Here is a 20,334-nt window from a genome sequence, read left to right on the forward strand (position 1 = left end):
GACTCATATATAAATGGCAAACTATCAGTGACACAAAACGAGGGACTGATCTCTCTCCTACTGAAGCAGGAGCCAGGGGGCAGTACAAAGAGCCAGTCTCTTAAAAAAAAATGTCACCCCACTGTGCTAAAATATTGGCAAAATGTATTGCTCATATAATTAAAAAGGTCCTACCGGTAAATTAAGAGTCAACAACATTATTTGGGTATTAGCAAACAGAATATGAGCTTTAAAAATGTGATAATTAAAAATAAAAATAATTTTCACTGGACAGTTACTTTAGAATTTTGCTGTGAGAATCATTACACAAAAATACCTCTTATTTTTTTCACTGGATGGCAAAGTTGTGTTTTTATACTCTGTCACACCATTATCATTATAATGTATGACATTTAATAGTGGAACTGATTTAAAATAAAGTGATTGCACAAAATATGTACAACAAAATCCGTACAAATTATTAATTTATTTACATTGCTATGATAATCATACAGTGGCGGCCAAGTATATTGGCACCATTGCACTTATCTTCAAATAAGATGAAATATAAAAAAATATATATATAAATATATATATATAAATAAATATATATATATATATATATATATATTGGTCTCCACAACTTATTGGATTGTCAACATTCCATTTTTTAAAATTTAGGATTACCATTTAATTTTGTAAAATAAAATGGTACAACATTTTTGACACCCAAACTTGGTTGCACAGACAAGTGAACTGCAAAACAAGGAACTTATTTTAAAAGAAATAGAGAATTATTTAAGAAAAGTGCAAGGCTGTCGATCATAGAGATGGACAGAGGCCTTATCTTTGGGCTGGGCTGCTACGCCTTTTTGAGGCTTTCTTCTTCTTTCATGTTTGAAAAAAGTGTCAAACTAATATCAAACACAGTACAGTATGAAGATAGGCAGAAACTGCTTATCCAATAGAAAGACTAGATCACGCTTGTAGTCGATGTCATGGCGACGTTGGCTAGCTAAGCTCATGCGTAGAAACACGTCATCGGGTCTGTTGCGCGAACCGTTCGTGTGCAGACTGACAAATCAAAGGCACTCCTTCGATATAAAGTTGTTTTTGACGAAAATTAAAACGTTTTAGTTTGTCACTTTCACGAGGTTGGAGTCAACATGTCCATCTCCTCGATTCTAGGTTGTGCCTTTATATTTAGAGATAATTAACAACTAATGAAGAATTTCTCACTTCTCTCATACCAAATGCCTTTTATAAAAAATATTTGACACTCAAGAAGTGATATACATCACCGAAAATTAGAAAAGTGTCAATTGAACTAGCCTACTCCTTCAGCCTTGATAGCATTCCGGAGCGTGCCTGTTCGAACTGAGGATTTACAGTATGGTAAGAAGCCATTCGTTACAGGCCGCTTTTTTTTACTGACTGTTGCCTGCCAATACTATTAGAAAATACCCCCCCAAAAAGTGGCGAAAGTGAGATATACATCTGGTGAGAGTTAGTTCTAATGAAACGGTGGTAACTTTTCAGCTTCGTGCTTCTTCTTGGCCGTCCAATTGATTGACCTTTGTCTAAAAGTAATGATGGACTGTCGTTTCTCTTTGCTTATTTGAGCTGTTCTTGCCATAATATGGATTTAGCCCTATTTGGTAAAAGACCATCTTCTGTATACCAACCCCACCTTGTCACACGAGACTGTAGAGACAGCATCCAAGATGGATGTTCGTATACACTGTTTCGTGGGGCTTGCCATCTTTATAGATCCAGTTTTACTGGGATTACTACGCCTGCGCACTAGCACTCAGTGCAAACAAGGAGCAGTGACGATGTCCAAAAACATGACAGACATTGGACGAATACATTTGTTTATATCTTTGGCTTTCACTCACAGCCAAATATATAAAAATTTTATATTTGTCCAATGTCGGTCATGTTTTAATACGAACGTCCATCTTGAATGCTGTCTCTACAGTCTCTTGGGCACCACCTACTCGGGCGGGGGCTATGAGTAGACCATTGTGGTCCCGATCCGAAAAAAAAATGGATGTGGGATGTCTAGCTGTCTACCATTTCTGGCACAGAAGAGGGATAAGAGAGCAGTTGCTTAGGTACGTACTGTATCTCTACCCGACAGATAATAACAAAACGATCAGTATAATTGATTGATAGTTGTTATTCAGCAGTCTTAAAAGTATGCCTCATCTATTTTTAAGAACTATTGAAATAGTGATTTTGTCAGACAGCAGGCAGTTTGTTGTTTACTTGTCTCATGATTATACTGTACGTTCCATGTATTGGGCCTAATTACTCTATTTAAACTGAGCTTTAGTATTTCATATTTTTTTTTTTTTTTTTTTTTAATGTTTTATTTATTTATTGTAATTGTTTTATAATTTTATTGTCTGTTAATGTGGAAGAAAACTGAAATTCCAATAAAAACATTATTACAAAATTAGGCTGATGGCATCCCCTGGTGGATACAGTGTGTTATTGCTGCTTGCGGAAAGTAAGTAATTGGCAATACCTACCATCTACAATTATGATATCGACAAACATAGAGGGCTATGTTAGCCATGTTAGTGTCTGTCAAAACTACTTCTTGAATTTTGTTTATAACAAACAAGAGTGTACATGTTTTAAGAAATGACAACATCTACTCATTCCTATTCATGTGGTACCAAGTAAAAATTCAAGTTTATTTTCACCCACATAGAATGGAAACACCCAGCTCAGCTGGGGAGAGCCCATCAACCATGCTCCTCTAGGCCTACATCCACCACCTCAGGTCAGTTTGTTTCAACTGCAATAATAATGATGTGATATTATAGACTCATGTCAACCATGGATTAGTTTCTCCTGGCCCATAGATTTTTTTAAATTGTTATTTAAACTTTATTTAACTAGGCAAATCAGTTAAGAACGGATTATTATTTACAATGACGACCTAGGAACAGTAGGCTAACTGCCTTGTTCAGGGGCAGAACGACAGATCTTTACCTTGTCAGCTCAAGGATTCAATCTAGCAAACTTTCGGATACTGGCCCAATGCTCTAACCACTAGCCTACCTGCTGATAGATTACTTGCAGGTTAGTGTTTTTCGTCATGAATCTTGTTCTGGAGGCAGCTCTGCAGAGTAGTTACTAGCTGGAACAGCCACAAAGTCATAAAATCTGATTTTAAACCCAACCTTAACCACGCTGCTAAACCTAATGGCTAACCTTAGATGAAGACCAAAAAAGTAATTTTTGTTTTCATGAATGTTTTCAATATAGGCAATTTTGACTTTAAAACTGGCCTATCTAAGGGGAAATTGCTCAGTTCTGCCTCCAGGACAAGACCCATGACAATAAATGTCAACCTACTTCAGGGTGCGGAACTGTCTAACATCAACTTAACTAGGTTGGTGGCGCTCCCTGGGGGATGCCGTGGGTTATGGCCACTTGCAATTCTGATATCTATGAACATAGAGGGCTATGGGTGTTTTTTGGGTGGTCTGGTTGACACAATTAAATGTTGAAATATTACAGTAACATCTGTGTTTTTATGTGTGCCATCATGTGTTTAATTGTATAGTTGATGGAAACTGGGGCGAGTGAGAGATGGACCAGTCCTAGGGAAGTAAGCCAGCAGAGGGGCTGAGCATTGCCCTGAGTCCCTTCTTAAAATGAAGATGCTCTTCCTCAAGGTTGGGTTGCTGTTAAACACTTTGTGACAAATACTGCTATCCCACTATGCTATGGTTGAGGACGAATACACAGGACCAAAGCTTATTAGAGAAGGGAAGGTCACGTCGATAATACAATGCTTTGTACTCAAATGCATGGTACGGTATAGAGGCCACTGCAACTCATACCATGCTAGACTATGGACTGGAATATCCAGTGGTGTAAAGTACTTAAGTAAAAATAGTTAAGTCGTTTTTTGGGGTATCTGTACTTTACTATTTATATTTTGGATTATTTTCTTTAGGAATGAAGTGAAGTAAAAGTAATGTACTTTTTACTCCCATACATTTTCCCTGATTTTTCCCTGTACTCATTACATTTTGAATGCTCAGCAGGACAGGGAAATTGTCCAATTCACACACTGATCAAGAGAACATCCCTGGTCATCCCTACTAACTCTGATCTGGCAGACTCGCTAAACACAGAATATTCATTTGTAAATTATGTCTGAGTTATGTCTGAGTGTTGGAGCATGCCCCGGGCTATCTATCAATAAAAAGTTAAATGGTGCCTTCTGGTACGCTTAATACAAGAAATGTAAAATTATTTATACTTTTACTTGTAATACTTAAGTTTAAAACCAATTACTTTTAGACTTTTGCTCAAGTAGTATTTTACTTGGTGACGTTCACTTTTACTTGAGTCATTTTCTATTAAGTTATCTTTACTTTTACTCAAGTATGACAATTGGGTACTTTTACCACCGCTGGGAATATCCCGTCAAATGTGACATCTATTGTTTTAAACTTTCTTGTCTGCTGCTCCTCTTCTTTTTCTCTCCCAAATCAAATCAGAGTTGATTTGTCACATGCACAGGATACAGCCAGTGTAAACAGTATACTGAAATGCTTGCTACTTGCAAGCTCCTTCTCAACAATGCAGTGATACTAAGTTACATAAAATAAATACACACAAGAATATACACTGCAAGGTAAATATCAGTGGCAAACAATGTCATGGATAATGGTGGCAGTTATTTAATCAGGGTTATAGTGATCCAGTGATCAGATGGGGAACAAAGGCGCTTACATCCACCTTAGAGGATCAGACCTCAAGCTAGAGTTTTAACAGTTCACTGCTGTGGTCATTACATATCTCTAATAAAACTGATGGAGTTGCTTATTAATAAAGAGTATTTAATCATTTACATTGACTGCTCTTGGCAGAGAGAATGCCCTGCTCCAATGGTGCTCTTCAAAGAACCAACTCCAAGCTTAGATAATACTTTGGGGATAAGAGTCAGCATGTCAAATACTTGTATTTTTCAATTTTGTTTTTGCACAAGCATAATAATAGTGGGACTGAGCCTGGTCTGTGTCTGGTGTCCATATGGACATTCCTCCATAGCTACCTCAAACACATTGTCTTCTTCAGGACCTTGAGCAAAGCTAATGGGAAAAATATCAGTTGGACAGCTTCCCAGGTTTAGAAAATGACCAGAGATAATTATAGAAACAAATGGATTTAATTAGTATAGTCGATTCATTGCTTTACCAGCATCCCAAAGGGAGAGGGTACAATGCTACTGTAGACCAGAAATTGTCAAAAGCTTGCATTTTGAGTGTTTGTGAAACATAGTCAGGACAATGCGTATGTGGACTTCTTATTAGTATCTGATGATATCATTATGATCAAACCAAAAACATCTACATTTTTTTTTTTTTTTTTTTTTTTTTTAGAGGACGGTTGTGGTGGTTTCTGTGTGTGTTTAATGACACACACACACACACACACACAGAGGGGCTGGAATCACTCTTCTCACTGCAAAGGATGAATGTGTTCTGTTTTGCATGATCTCCACTATGAACCTGTGGACCAGACAGAAAACATTTAGATGACAACCTATCTGTTTTCGTGAGACTTCAGTAGGTAAATAGAATGAATCATAAACATTTCATCAGAGGCAGACGTCATCTGTTGTATTTGATAGGGTAGAATTTTCCCTCACTGAGGCTCAAAGCAAATCACTGGGGGCTTAGCCCCAAAAGCAGCTCATGATTGGTAGCGAGGCCTGATTCTTTGATTCCTGACAACTGTTCTGCCATAAGATTATGTGCTTTTCTGGGTTTGAATTCACCCAGAGAGGGAATTAGATCTCCACAGCAGCTCCTGTCATACACCGCGTTCTGATCCCTTCCCTCTCTCCTCATTTTTCCCACTGCTGTCTGTGCCTTATTCATCTCCCTTTCCTCTGTCCTGCACTTTGCTGAAGTAGCAGAGTGTGAGCTAACTAACAGGCAGAGCAGAGCAGCTGACGAGCACAAAGCTCTCTGCCGCCCATATCAGACACGCTGGGTGAACAAAGCCCCTCTGCTCCACAGACAGACAATGGTACAATAGCTGACCGGGCTGTTACAACATGTGCCATACTCGCATTACGGGAGCACAGATCTGGTAGATTGGACTATTCAAACGAGTTGGATGCATGATTAATGAAAACGCAGTGTTAATTGGAGCAATTAGAAGAACATTGTGCTTTGGAAGTGTTCAAATTGCCTCTGTGTCTGTCTGTCTCTGTGTCCGCTGTCATTCCCCACATGCAGTACAGTAGGGCGGTTGGGAACGGTGTTACATAACATTGGGAGTTGCCATTCCCACCCTCATACTCTCCGCTCCCTCTCACTGAGGTGTCAAACAGGGAGTCATAAACATAGCCTTACTGCAGCAGACAAACCACATATTATTCAGACACTCAGGATATAGGAGTGGATTAGACCAAAGCAAGTTCAGACAAGACAACACCACTTTTATGCAGCTAACCATATGAGCCTATTCTAGCCCTGTTTATACCTGGTTCAAACATGCAGCCTTTGTCCTGATCTTGTCCACATTCTGATTGTGCCCACATTTTTAGTGTACAGTAGATGATTAAAAGACGCATTGTGATCTGACTGTGATCAGATCTACGTGTAAATAGACAAAATCAGGTCAAGATCAGGTGGATGAAGGATACATGCTAACGGCAGACATAAACAGGGCTATCGATTCATGCACACTGCCTACGATGGTACGATACATCTACTGATGCAACATCTGTAGCTGACATCCTGTTGGCTAAACCACAGTAGAAGCCAATCAGCAGAGGGATGTACTGAGTCAGTGGTACAGAACATGGAACATGTTGGCTAACTGTCCCACTTAGTCACCCACCACATCACACTCACCAGATGGCACCCCGCAGATGGCATGAGCAGCCGTTGGAGGGCACAGGAGGGGTAACGGACCTACACATACTGGACAGAGAGAGAGAGACGAATGGATCCATGGAGTCAGAGTCCACATCAGCAGAGGAGTACAGGCAGGGGACAAACCCTAAACCTGACTGGGGCCTTTGGTTCAGTGGAGAATGATCGGGTTCTGATGTGGCTAGTCGACTTCTTTACATGTAATTTGGGGTAGTCTCTCCTTTCTCACCCAGGGTTCTGTTGTCCGTCTCTGCCTCACTTCCTTCCTGCCTCTGGCCAAGCTTCTTCCAGAGGGCCAGTCAGCCATGCTGTACATGCTACTGAGAGGCATATGCCTTCTCCTCAGCTCTTTTGGTATGTCACACACTCACAAGACTTGTAAGGCATATGGTGCAGTATGTGTTGTGCGTCTGATTGTCCAGTCACTAACAGAAAGGAGATAATGACTCAGACCATAACATTAAGCATTATGACCCAAAATGGGTAAATAAGGGAATGTTATGTAGTGGTGAGGGATGATGCCGTTTGGTGAGAGTATCCCTTCAGAATGTGAATGTTTTCATAGAGTTATTACAATATACTGCACCAGCACCTGTACATAGCCCATCTATAATTTAGCCCAAACAACTACCTCTTCCCCTACTGTATTTATTTATTTATTTTGCTCCTTTGCACCCCATTATTTCTATTTCTACTTTGCACTTTCTTCCGCTACAAATCTACCATTCCAGTGTTTTACTTGCTATATTGTATTTACTTTGCCACCATGGCCTTTTTTTTGCCTTTACCTCCCTTATCTCACCTCATTTGCTCACATTGTATATAGACTTATTTTTCTACTGTATTATTGACTGTACGTTTGTTTTACTCCATGTGTAACTGTGTTGTTGTATGTGTCGAATAGCTTTGCTTTATCTTGGCCAGGTTGCAATTGTAAATGAGAACTTGTTCTCAACTTGCCTACCTGGTTAAATAAAGGTGAAATAAAAAAAATAAGTGTACAAATCATTAAGAACACCTTCCTAATACTGAGTTGCACAACCCAATAAGGGATTATAGCTTTCACCGGGTTTAACCAGGTCAGTCTATGTCATGTTTTGTCCACTCAGTCTCAGTTTATATCCACAAAAAGCTCCAGTTGAAACTGAACAAAGGGAAATCATTTTCATTTTATAGGCCACCTCATGACTTTTAATGTAATACTTAACTGTGGGATGGATAAAAAACTGTGAACCAAAAATGGTGGATATTATGTTATGTTTTGAGAATAAATGTGGGCTACTGGCTATGAAGATTTTACTGTTTGTCTGCTCTCTGTATTTTTCTACAACTCCACCACAAATGTGCAGTCTGGGCTATGTGTAACATGGAGAAAAAAGTTATCTTGGCATTTATTTAAAATGTCAGACTGCTTTTACAGAAGGTCTTTAACCCACCAGAAATAAGATGTAACACTGTGAGACTTTCAGAAAGGGAGTTCACACACGTATCTCTCCCAGTGGAAATGCATTATTGGAATGCGAAGTGGGGTTTAGTTGAAAGAGGAGCACAGTTTGTGTTGGCATGGAGTGAACCGCTGTGAGCGACAACAACTGCCCTCTCGTATTTCAGCTTCCCAAAAAGCAGACAGAAAAATTCTTAATATGCAGCAGTGTGACCTCGACCCTTAGATCAGCCACTATTTTAAGACAAAGGTGTCTAATTCCTTTCACCTAGGTACTTTTCTCCTTTATCTCCAATCAATCATGTCGGCACATGTACAATACTGTCTAATATATGTAGTTTACAAACAGTATATTATTATATAGACTATGTTTAGGTGAGTTCAATTGCTAATGGATGACCTCGTTGTTGAGGAATGTGTTTTGCTTCTTAAATTGCTAGTATTATGTTCTTATTACGTTGTATGTTTGAATGTTGCACATTTTATCAATTGGAAAAGAGGCCTTGGTCTCCATGGTACTCCCTGCTAAAGGTTAAAAAAAAACTCCTTCAGCAGTAACCAACCCAGCGCAGCAGCACAACTAAGCTATGAATGGTAATGAACACAGACTGAATACCTACTAATGTCAACCAGAGTTATTGCACTGGAGCTCTGCGTCCATCGCTACACCGCAACAGATGCAGAAGTATATTTCCTTAAACAGAGATCCATAAACATGAGGACCGAATAAAATGTACATAACTCCAGGAGGTATGGCAGCTTCCAAAGCATGTTGCAAGAGAGCTGAAAATAAGCACCGACCGTATTCACATAATCACAGCTTGTTATGTGAATACAGTGGGTACTTAGGTTCTGTTTGGTATGATTGTAAAATATCTCAAACCGAACAGAACCTAATCAACCCAAAGAGAACCTACACTGTAAGCACCTTCATCTGCCTTCATCTGGTGTGGTATGAATGGTAAAGATGCTACTGGCTGCATACTGGCTGTTCAGTCAAGGTCACTGTCTTGTTTGAACCTGGCTAGGATATCTCTGAGTGAGTCTTCTCCCATTCATCCATATGGCTGTATTACAATCACTATGAATCAGCCTGGCACCCTCACTCAACCTGTGTCCATTTGGGTTATTTTCAACCAGCTCTTATGGGAAGTGTGGAAACAATTATGCACTTACATCATGACCCTCACACATAGCCATATAGTGTTGTTGTGGGTTGGTATGCCTGTTTTGTTATTGAGAGATGAATAATGTTCATCTCTGATGCACTCTGGGGCTGGGTGACTCATCCAACGCCTTAGGGAGGTTTTCTGTGGGATCTGCGTGGTAGCATCAACAACAAACTGTCCATAGCAGAGGAGGCTGGTGGGAGGAGCTATAGGAGGATGGGCTCTTCATAATTTTTTACATTTTAGTCATTTAGCAGACGCTCTTATCCAGAGCGACTTACAGTAGTGAATGCATACATTTCATACATTTTTTTTTTTCCATACTGGTCCCCCGTGGGAATCGAACCCACAACCCTGGCGTTGCAAACACCATGCTCTACCAACTGAGCCACACGGCTGGAATGGGCTTAATGGAAAGGTATCAAACATATGGAAACCACATGTTTGACTCTGTTCCATTCATTTTATCCAACCATTACATTGAACCCGTCCTCCTATAGCTCCTCCCACCAGCCTCCAGTAATACTGCCTATAGGTTAAGAAGAATATACACTATATAGTCTATGATTAGGCATTTTTCTTTTTGTTTATTTCCACCCTGTAGCCTAGATGCTGTAAAAAAAGAAACATTTAGTTGGAAAATAGGGATCAAAGAAAGGTGTTTAGACACAGCAAGTACAACCCAAACATTTTTAATAATAACAGAACAGGCTACAACCGTTTAATTTCGTATGCATTCGTGAGTCTTCGTATGGGTTCGGAGAAGCCCAGGAGAGGGGGCTGAGTCCGAGCCGCACTGATCTCTAGGTTGCATGTGACTAATCGAGTTTCCCAGTGAAGTAGGCTACAATTCATTCCTACGGAATGTTCACCTGAGAGAGCGAAAGCACTGCAAAATAACAGGTGAGTCTTCTTAGAAACGCATGTCACTGTTGTTCACTAAATGAGTCATGTTATTTCCAATAAGTTACTTTAACATTTTTGGGGATAAAATAACTTCGAAGAATTATCGTGACTATCTACAGTAGCACCAACTTTGCTATGAGTTATTTATAGTTCAAACCCCTGTTTGTTTATGGGAAGGCTAGTTTGTGAAAACAACTTGATACACGTCCAATGTGATGAACTTTACACACGGATAGTAATTTTGAAGTGAGGTCGTTTCATTGAAGTTGGGACCAAATTTACACTAACCGTGATTCTCCATTACCTTCAGACCGAATCGTTTTGAGTAATGTGGTGCCATTAGAAGCGAAGGACGATTGCACGGTAACCTGACTTAAAAACGGAAATTACAAATTCCCTGCTGAAGGAGCGTAGTTTACAAACGTAGTAAAGCCACTGGTGAAAACCCCACACATACAAAAAGGAAAATGGCAACGGGTGGATTTAAACCAAATGCACAGACAGACTTTCTGGAGGAATGGAAGGCTAAACGGGAGAAAATGAGGGCAAAAATGCTCGGGGACATCGCTGCGGCCACCGGCGCGTGCACTGGTGGTATTGCCCCTGCCCTGCGTCCCTGGGGAGCCACAGCAACAAAAGTGAGATGCGCAATGCTACCTCGAACACCGAACTTAACAACAACGGCAACCCGGACCGCGGGACATCCTACCCCATGGCTCGCTCATCATCCTCCTCAGCCTTGAAGAGACCTGACGATGACCCACACCCGACACCAGCCGTCAGAGGAGCGGATACACCGGGGAGTAACCTGAAGAAGACACCGCAGCCGGAGAAAGTGCCCTGCACCCCACAAGAGTCCAGCCCCACTGCATGCAATGACCATGACAGTGACAAGGAGAGCCCCTCATCCAGTAAAGGCAAAGAGAAGAAAAACAGTGGTCCAAGCGCCAGGAAGGGGAAAGGACAGATAGAGAAGAGAAAGCTGAGGGAGAAGCGCAGATCAACAGGTGTTGTCAGCATGCCATCCACCGAGGTGAGTCCAAGCTGTTTGTAACTTTAATTTGTTTAAAAATCATCGCCTACTTAATAAGCATGACGCATGGTGTTGGATGAGACAGTTTACACCCTGTACTGACAGCCTGTAGGCCTATGCAACAACAACAAAAAAGTTATGAAAAGACGGCATAAAAGATGGACTTATCTGTCTCTTAGGTTGTGTCAATATCATTATGAAACGAACATTTTAATGTATTTTAATGGAAAATAATAGTTTGAAACTGAGTAGCTTTAATGACTAATGAGAAGTAATCAAATGGGTTCTAAAACATTCATTCTTCTGACCTTCAAAAGGCCCACATAAACATGTCTGTTTTGGTGGAGTGTTTATGAAGACCTTCTGTCTAGCACAGTCACGGAAAAAAGTCTCCATGAGTATGCTGAAAATGTGCAAAGGGAGCAGTATCGTTGTTATTGCACTTAAATCATGTCACAGCCTGGCCGCAGGGACGTTGATGAAAGCATGACAACCACCAGTCCGCCACTCAGTAATATGTCTGTCCTGTTATTCTAAGAACTTCCACCATTAGGGAAATGATGTTTATACAGTGCCTTCAGAAAGTATTCACATCCCTTGACTTTTTCCACATTTTGTTGTGTTACAGGCTGAATTTAAAATGGATTAAATGGAGATTTTGTGTCACTGGCCTACAAACAATACCGCATAATGTTCGAGTGGATTTATGTTTTTAGAAATGTTTACAAATTCATAAAAAATGAAAGCTGAATTGTCTTGAGTCAATAAGTATTCAACCCCTTTGTTATGGCAAGCCTAAATAAGGCAAAAACTGTGCTTAACAAGTCACATATTAAGTTGCGCAATAATAATAATAATAGTTGTGCAATAATAGTGGTTAACATGATTTTCGAATGAGTACCTCATCTCTGTACCCCACACATACAATTACCTGTAAGGTCCCTCAATTCAGCTGTCAATTTCAAACACAGATTCAATCCAATGCCTCGCAATGAAGGGCACTTATTGGTAGATAGATTAAAAAAGCAGCCATTGCATATCCCTTTGAGCATGGTGAAGTTATTAATTACAGTTTGGATAGTGTATCAATACTAGAGGTCGACCGTTTATGAGGACCAAAAGATGCCGATACCCATTAATCGGCCGACTTAAAAAAAAAAAAAAAAAAAATAACAGGGACAAAGAAAGGTACATTTTTATTAATTTTTTTTTTTTAAATATATATATTTGTAATAATGACAATTACAACGATACTGAATGAGTACTTATTTTAACTTAATACGTCAATAAAATCTATTTAGTCTCAAATAAATAATGAAGCATGTTCAATTTGGTTTAAATAATGCAAAAACAAAGTGTTGGAGAAGAAAGTACAAGTGCAATATGTGCCATGTAGAAAAACTAACGTTTAAGTTCCTTGCGCAGAACATATGAATGCTGGTGGTTCCTTTTAACATGAGTCTTCAATATTCCCAGGTAAGAAGTTTTAGGTTGTAGTTATTATAGGACTATTTCTCTCTATACCATTTGTATTTCATATACCTTTGACTATTGGATGTTCTAATAGGTACTTTAGTATTGCCAGCCTAATCTCAGGAGTTGATAGACTTGAAGTCATAAACAGCACAATGCTTGAAGCACAGCGAAGAGCTGCTGGCAAATGCAGGAAAGTGCTGTTTGAATGAATGCTTATGAACCTGCTGCTGCCTACCACTCCTCAGTCAGACTGCTCTATCAAATCGTAGACTTAATTATAATATAATAACACACAGAAATACGCGCCTTAGGTCATTAATATGGTCAAATCCGGAAACGTTCATTATTCTTTCAGTGAAATACGAAACCGTTCTGTATTTTATCTAACGGGTGGCATCCCTAAGTCTAAATATTGCTGTTACATTGCACAACCTTCAATGTTATGTCATAATTATGTACAATTCTGGCAAATTAATTACGGTCTTTGTTAGGAGGAAATGGTCTTCACACAGTTCGCAACAAGCCAGGCGGCCCAAACTGCTGCATATACACTGACTCTGCTTGCACAGAACGCAAGAGAAGTGACACAATTTCCCTAGTTAAAAGAAATTCATGTTAGCAGGCAATATTAACTAAATATGCAGGTTTAAAAATATATACCTGTGTATTGATTTTAAGAAAGGCATTGATGTTTATGGTTAGGTACAAGTTGGTGCAACGACAGTGCTTTTTTCACAAATGCGCTTGTTAAATCACCGTTTGGCAAAGTAGGCTGTGATTCAATGATAAATGAACAGGCACCGCATCGATTATATGCAACGCAGGACAAGCTAGATAAACTAGTAATATCATCAACCATGTGTAGTTAACTAGTTATTATGTTAAGATTTGATAGTTATTTTATAAGATATGTTTAATGCTAGCTAGCACCTTACCTTGGCTCCTTGCTGCACTCGCATAACAGGTAGTCAGCCTACCACGCGGTCTCCTCGTGGAGTGCAATGTAATAGGCCATAATCGGTGTCCAAAAATGCCGATTACCGATTGTTATGAACACTTGAAATCGGCCCTAATTAATCGGCCATTCCGATTAATCGGTCGACCTCTAATCAATACACCTATTCATTACAAAGATACAGGCGTCCTTCCTTACTCAGTTGCTTGGAGAGGAAGGAAACAACTCAGGGATTTCACCATGAAGCCAATGGTGACTTTAAAACAGTTAGAGTTTAATGGCTGTGATAGGAGAACTGAGGATGGATCAACAACGTTGTAGTTACTCCACAATACTAACTTAAATGACCGAGTGAAAAGAAGGATGCCTGTACAAAATACAAATGTTACAAAACATGAATCCTGTTTTCAGTAAGGCACTAAAGTACAACTGCAAAAAAAGTGGCAAAGAAATTAACTTTAATTCCTCAATACAAAGTGTTATGTTTGGTCCAAATCCAACTGAACATATCACTGAGTACCACTCTTCATATTTTCAAGTATGGTGGTGGCTGCATCATGTTATGAGTATGCTTGTCATCGGCAAGGACTCCAGAGTTTTATAGGATAAAAATAAATGGAATAGAGCTAAGCACAGGCAAAATCCTAGAGGAAAAACAGGTTCCGTCTGCTTTCCAACAGACACTGGAGACAAATTCACCTTTCAGCAGGACAATAACCTAAAACACAAGGCCAAATATACACTGGAGTTGCTTACCAAGATGACATTGAAAGTACCTGAGTGGACTAGTTGCAGTTTTGACTTAAAGCGACTTGAAAATCTATAGCGAGACTTGACAGAGCTTGAAGAATTAAAAACGATTATGTGCAAATATTGTACAATCCAGGTGTGCAATGCTCTTAGAGACTTACCCAGAAAGACACAGCTGTAATTGAAGGTGATTCTAACAGGTTGATTCAGGGGTGTGAATACTTACGTAAATTAGATATTTCGTTGTCAATAAATTAGCACATCTGAAACATGTTTTCACTTTGTCATTCTAGGTTATTGTGTGTAGATGGGTGAGCAAAAAATGAGATGTAATTCATTTTGCATGTAGGCTAAAACAACAATGTGGAATAGGTCAAGGGGTATGAATACTTTCTGAAGGCACCGTATAATGGGCATGTTTTATGACATTGACACTGGCTCTGTGCCTTGAAGCCACAGAGTGTAGTCTACATATTAGGGGTCTGGCTTTTCTGACAGCTGCCCAGACCCAGAGCATGCTGCCCTCTGTGGCGTTTCACCTGGAGGTTGACCAGTGTCTGTTGGCTGGTGACAGCCTGATATTAGGCGGTCGGCAGTGCCAGTCAAGGAGTTTGAGAGGCTGGTCAGAAGCCAAGCCGTAAAGCTAGGTTTCATCCTCACAGATCATGCCAAACTATGTGCTATCATGCCCCATGCAACAACATTGCCTGTGTTTATTGCATTGCATATTTCCCATGGTAAATCTAAACCATGACATCGCGATCGCTGTATGATTTGGACCCTCTTCACACAAGGCCTCTTGTGTTATGAATTTTATTGAATAGGTATGCTGGGGCATAATCAGCCTGCTTGTTCTGTGGGGCACAATAGCTGTTGAGGGGGTTTCAGAGCAGTAGGGAACCCAGTCGTGCCACTCTCCCTATGAATGGCTGATAATGGCTTCACGGTTAACCGAAGCAAACACTGGCTCTTCTGTGGAGTGTCAATCAGGACCACCTCCTGCATTCCAGGAAGGTGTCTTGTTTCAGCCTCCCTGTCCGTCTCAACCTCTTTGACGGAAAATGGTATGTGTCTACTGGCTGTTGGGGACCTCTGACCCGCTTAACGAATACTTACTGAACAACGGAATACTGCTTAAGTGATGTGTGCGTTTGAAGATAACGCTGTCTGAGTGAGTACTCACCTCGCCCGAGACACTTGCTCTCTCTCCTTTTCTCTCTCTCTTTAGGATGTGTGTGTTGTGTCAGTGATCCGTTTCCTTTTGGCCTCACCATGGCTTAGGCCTAGTTCATGAGCCTCATTGTCTGGGGACATCCATGTTTTATGACCAGCAGTGTGTTAGTCAGTAGCAACTGTGAACAGGCTGTGTGATAGGGCAGGCTACATATTGGTGCCAATTACCACTGGGCAATTCCATGGTAATGGAAAACGCTGAGACTCACATTTTAAAGTGAAAAATGTATGCCAAAAAAAAGCATTGATTTCAAAGTTTAACAAATCATACAACTCTATGCACGAGGACTACTTTTAACATTTTCCACAGGAAATTGAGCAAAAACACATTCACAGGAAGAACTGTGCAGATAAAAAGTGTGGTAACAGAATAAAACTGAGGGAGATTGTACTGTAATTCTGTTGGTATAATTTGCATCTGCACTGTTTCCAGTAAATGTTTGTTTATTTTCTGTGTAAATTGTTCCAAGTAGTCATTGTGCATCGAGTTGTATGGTTTGTTAAACTTTGAAATCAGTAGTTTTTGTTTAGCATACATTTTAAAATGAGTCTCAGCGTAATTCCGTTACTGTGGTGATAGGTAGCTTAGCGATTTTAGGAGCGCTAGTCCAGGAACCAAAATGTCACTGGGTCAAATCTCAGAGCCGACTTGGTAAAAAAATCTGTCATTGTGCCGTTGAACAAGGCACTCAACCCTAATTCTGCTAAATGACTAAAATGTAAAAAGGATAGGGCCGCAGGGTATAGCCGAGGGGATTTCTCAGAGCTTCTTCCTGGTTGCTGTTGAATCACTTTTGTGTAGTTTATGCATATCTGTCATGAGCTAAGAGGAGTGTGAGTTACCTGTACATAATCATGCTGATGTCTTTCACTCCACGGACAAAGCAATGTGATTATAAAATTTATTTTTCTATGAGAATCTGCTTCAACAAAGTGCCCATTGACAGTTGGCTTTGCCTCAATGTTTATGGCCCATTGGTAGATAAAGCCACAACTCCAGCCTGATTGGTTGGATTATCGTTATCATTTTGAGTTCAAACTGCAACAGTTTTTTTTGGATCATATCTAGCTCTGGATATATGCACAACAGGCTCTCTCCAGGTGAGTGAGTTGAGTTTTATCTGCAGACAGACCGAAAAGTTATTTCAAAGCCAGTCTGACTCTCACAACAAGAAGCTGTGGCATTGTGGGAATGCATAACGCCTCTCCACCATGTGACCTTCTTGTTGTGTGTATGTACTGACATGTACAGTACCAGTCAGACGTTTGGACACACCTACTCATTCAAGGGTTTTTCTTTATTTTTACTATTTTCTACATTGCAGAATAATCGTGAAGACATCAAAATTATGAAATAACACATGGAATAATGTAGAAACCGAAAAAGTGTTAAACAAATCAAAATATGTGTGTGGGGGTACAGGTTAGTTGAGGTAATTGGTACATGTAGGTGGGGGTGAAGTGACTATGCATAGATAATAAACAGTAAGTAGCAGCAGTGTACAAATGCAGTGTCAATGTGAATTGTCTGGTGGCGATTTTATTAATTGTTCAGCAGTCTTATGGCTTGGGGGTAGAAGCTGTTGAGGAGCCTTTTGGTTAAATCAAATCACACATCCTAGTGCTGCTACACTCTCTGCCTGTCCTCTGGGAGTTGTATAAGTTTTTGCTCCACTACTTCCGTACCTTATGCTGGGGCTGTGGTACTTTCTCTCATCCATCTGTGTTCAGTTTCCACCTCTAAAGATACCTCTCTTCCTGCTGTAGTACGATCATAAATTATTCTGTTCTAAAGGCCACCCACTGACTGCAGTTCTGAATGGAGTTGTCATTCACATCTTCTAATAGGCACGAAAGCAATGGCCAGGGAAAGTTTTCAGTATCAGTGCAATAGGGTGTTATTTAATTGTAAGGTAATTAGGTAAAATGTAAAGCTTTCTATACATCTGTTCTAAAGGAATGTAAGTGTGCCTTTGGGTGGAGCCTGTTTTACTTGCTCCTAAAACCTTTCCCAAACAAGGTCACATCGTCACTGGAAATACCAAAGGGATTGGATCATGGGCTTGGATAAGCAAGGAATTATTTGGGCAGGGTTTTGGGTTCTTGGTGGAACAAAAGGAATTTGTGAAGTTATGTTCAACTCTAATCCAAAGAGTGTTTATTTTATACCCGGGCTCCTTTGCCAGTTATGTGAGTTTACAAGAACATTTGACAGGTTGACTAATTAGCAGGAGTTGTTGATTGTTTACGAGGATATCTTTCGCAAAATAGGTTTTAAGGGGGGTGGGACTAATAGAAAGAAGTTCCAATAGAACTGTGTGGTGAAAGTTAGGGAAATTCCAAAGGAAGTTGTAGAGGAGGAAGAATGTGGAACTACTGTTTGCCTTGTTCCATGACATGGTTACCAGGTAGGCCCCTAATACAGGGGGCACCCAATGGTCTCGCAGCACCTCATAAAACACTCTGCTCCCACTAATGGGCTGTGGCACAGGGTTTTGTGCATGCTTGTGGAACGTTGCGTAAACGACAGCTCTCATTAATGTGCCCTCTGACTAGGTGAGGCCCAGTGAATAGCCGTCCATTACCCTGTCAGGTTTAATCATACCCTTGGTCTGATTAAGTGATATGTGAAAACTGGAGCCTTCACTCAGAATACAGTAGTCCTGGCTGCTCCTCTAATAGCTCTCTGACTGACCTGGCCTCTGCTTACTCCCCACATCCTCTTTGCTTGTCACAGGTTAATGAGCTCACTTTCTGGCAAGGAATCCAGTTTTAAACGTTTTGTAACAAAACATGATCACAGGAGTATTTTTACAATGTATGCATTTCAGCAGGCCTGACAAGAAAATAGCCTGCCTAATTTGGAGTCCTGTTCCAAATGTGTAGGTTTGTAGAGTGTTCTGTTCTAACCCAGGCCATAGAGCACATGTCTGGTGAATGAGTAACAACTCCCCCCAGCCCAGCCTTTAGCACAACAGAACCACACAGTCATGGTCCCAATGGACAGTGATACGCCAGACCCTATGAATCTACCTTTTACAGAGACGCCTGTTTGCACATTTTGTTTGCGTGAGAAATGACATGCTCCTCTGTCACTGCTTGGATTACGCAGTGGCTGTCTGAGAGGCCAATCAATAACTCACAATCAAAACCAGGACGTTTCAGCGATATGGGAGACTTGTTGGTTACTTAATAAGGTGTTGTTGAGGTTAATGTCCTACTGTGTTGTGAAATGTGACTGAAGATTGGGTCAACTGTTCGAATAGTAAATCATCGCGTGACTGATCTTCCCTCTTGGTGTGTGCTTGACCCATACTTTAAACTATTCGTTAGTACCAAATTGTTTGTGTCCAATTCCCCGCGAGGCACTTCGGGATTTACAGTAAGACCTAGAGTAAAATGCCAATGCTTTGGAATTGTGTCACGGAACATGGAAGCCTTCTCCTTTGAACTAAATGGGGATTTCTAAGTCGTTGTCTCTCCTCATTGAGGTTAACACCTTCATAATCCAGTAGCAGATGTGGAGACAGTGATTTCCTTTCATCTGTCATACGTTTAGGCTTAAGTTTTCCTTTTTCCATATCTGTTCCCTCCAATACCAGCCATCACGCTAACAGTATTAACATGAACTCTTGTGTGTTATTGTAAGTGAAATGTCCTGCCCCTGATATCTGCTAATAGCTTATGGTTTCACACGGATGCATGGGGTAGTGGTTTTCATGCCTCCCCTTTGGAACCTGCCACTTAGGCCCCCACTGTGTTCTTGTGGAAGCTTGGGCTGCCACATTCAGCTGCTGCATGCGGAGATCCCATAGAGAGATTCAGTGGATAGGGGTTTGTCTGCTGATCAGCTCGCTGAGTGACAGTAGCTGTGGTGTGTGTGCGCGTGTTCCTGCATAAATGTAACTTGTTTGTTGGACATTCCTGTGTGCTTGGCAGCAGTGGGGGATTTGTGAGTCAGCTGTAATCAGGCCACTGCATCATTAGGCATTCAGGAGAACTGTATGTTTGGATTCATTACAGTAGAACAGAATAGTATGCAGCTGCTACCTCTGTCTGTTTCTTTCTCTCCTCTTTCTATGGGCACGGAAGCGTTGTTTTGGAGTGTTATTCTTGGTAAAACCTTTCTTCATTTTTATGGATGAGCTCTTGTAGATGATATGTCAACATACAGTGGCTCTAAAAGAGTTCCAGAACGTTATGTTGGTACTGCACACACAGCTAGAGAGATCCAGCACCACCACCACAGGCCAATGGGTTCTCTCTCCTCCCATTATGGCACCGTTGTTCCCTGTCAGACTTTGTCCCCTGATAAGCGTCAGCAGAAGTAGGCTACGGTATCAGACACGGCAGCATAACAATCTAGCTAACCAAGGTGATGAATAATAAACATGCAAATCATACGTCATAAAAGTCTTTGCTCATTTCATTCTGCTTCACTGTGTGGATAAGGGGGAGAGAGTGTCTTC

The 20,334-nt window shown here is 40.6% G+C and overlaps 1 protein-coding gene and 1 long non-coding RNA gene across 3 annotated transcripts in view; one reads left to right on the forward strand and one right to left on the reverse strand.

The window, feature by feature from the left end:
* Positions 1-4,675: 4,675 nt before the first annotated feature.
* Positions 4,676-9,116, reverse strand: LOC106576315 (uncharacterized). Its single transcript, XR_001321921.3, has 2 exons — positions 6,879-9,116; positions 4,676-5,522 (listed from the first exon to the last, which is right to left on the reverse strand). It is a non-coding gene; the product is annotated as an uncharacterized LOC106576315 (long non-coding RNA).
* A 1,306-nt stretch (positions 9,117-10,422) lies between these two features.
* The window catches only part of pawr (PRKC, apoptosis, WT1, regulator), an 82,577-nt gene continuing 72,665 nt past the window's right edge, over positions 10,423-20,334 (forward strand). The window contains exons 1-2 of one of the 2 annotated variants that reach the window (XM_082963989.1): positions 10,423-11,001; positions 11,058-11,451. In XM_082963989.1, coding sequence (XP_082820115.1) covers positions 10,886-11,001; positions 11,058-11,451 — 510 coding nt within the window. In that variant the 5' untranslated portion in view covers positions 10,423-10,885. Of the gene's footprint in view, positions 11,452-20,334 lie in introns of both variants that reach the window. The other variant, XM_014153426.3, reaches the window with a different exon arrangement.

Source organism: Salmo salar, chromosome 17 (genome assembly GCF_965601325.2).
Source record: "Salmo salar chromosome 17, fSalSal1, whole genome shotgun sequence".
In the NCBI taxonomy this organism is placed as follows: domain Eukaryota; kingdom Metazoa; phylum Chordata; class Actinopteri; order Salmoniformes; family Salmonidae; genus Salmo; species Salmo salar.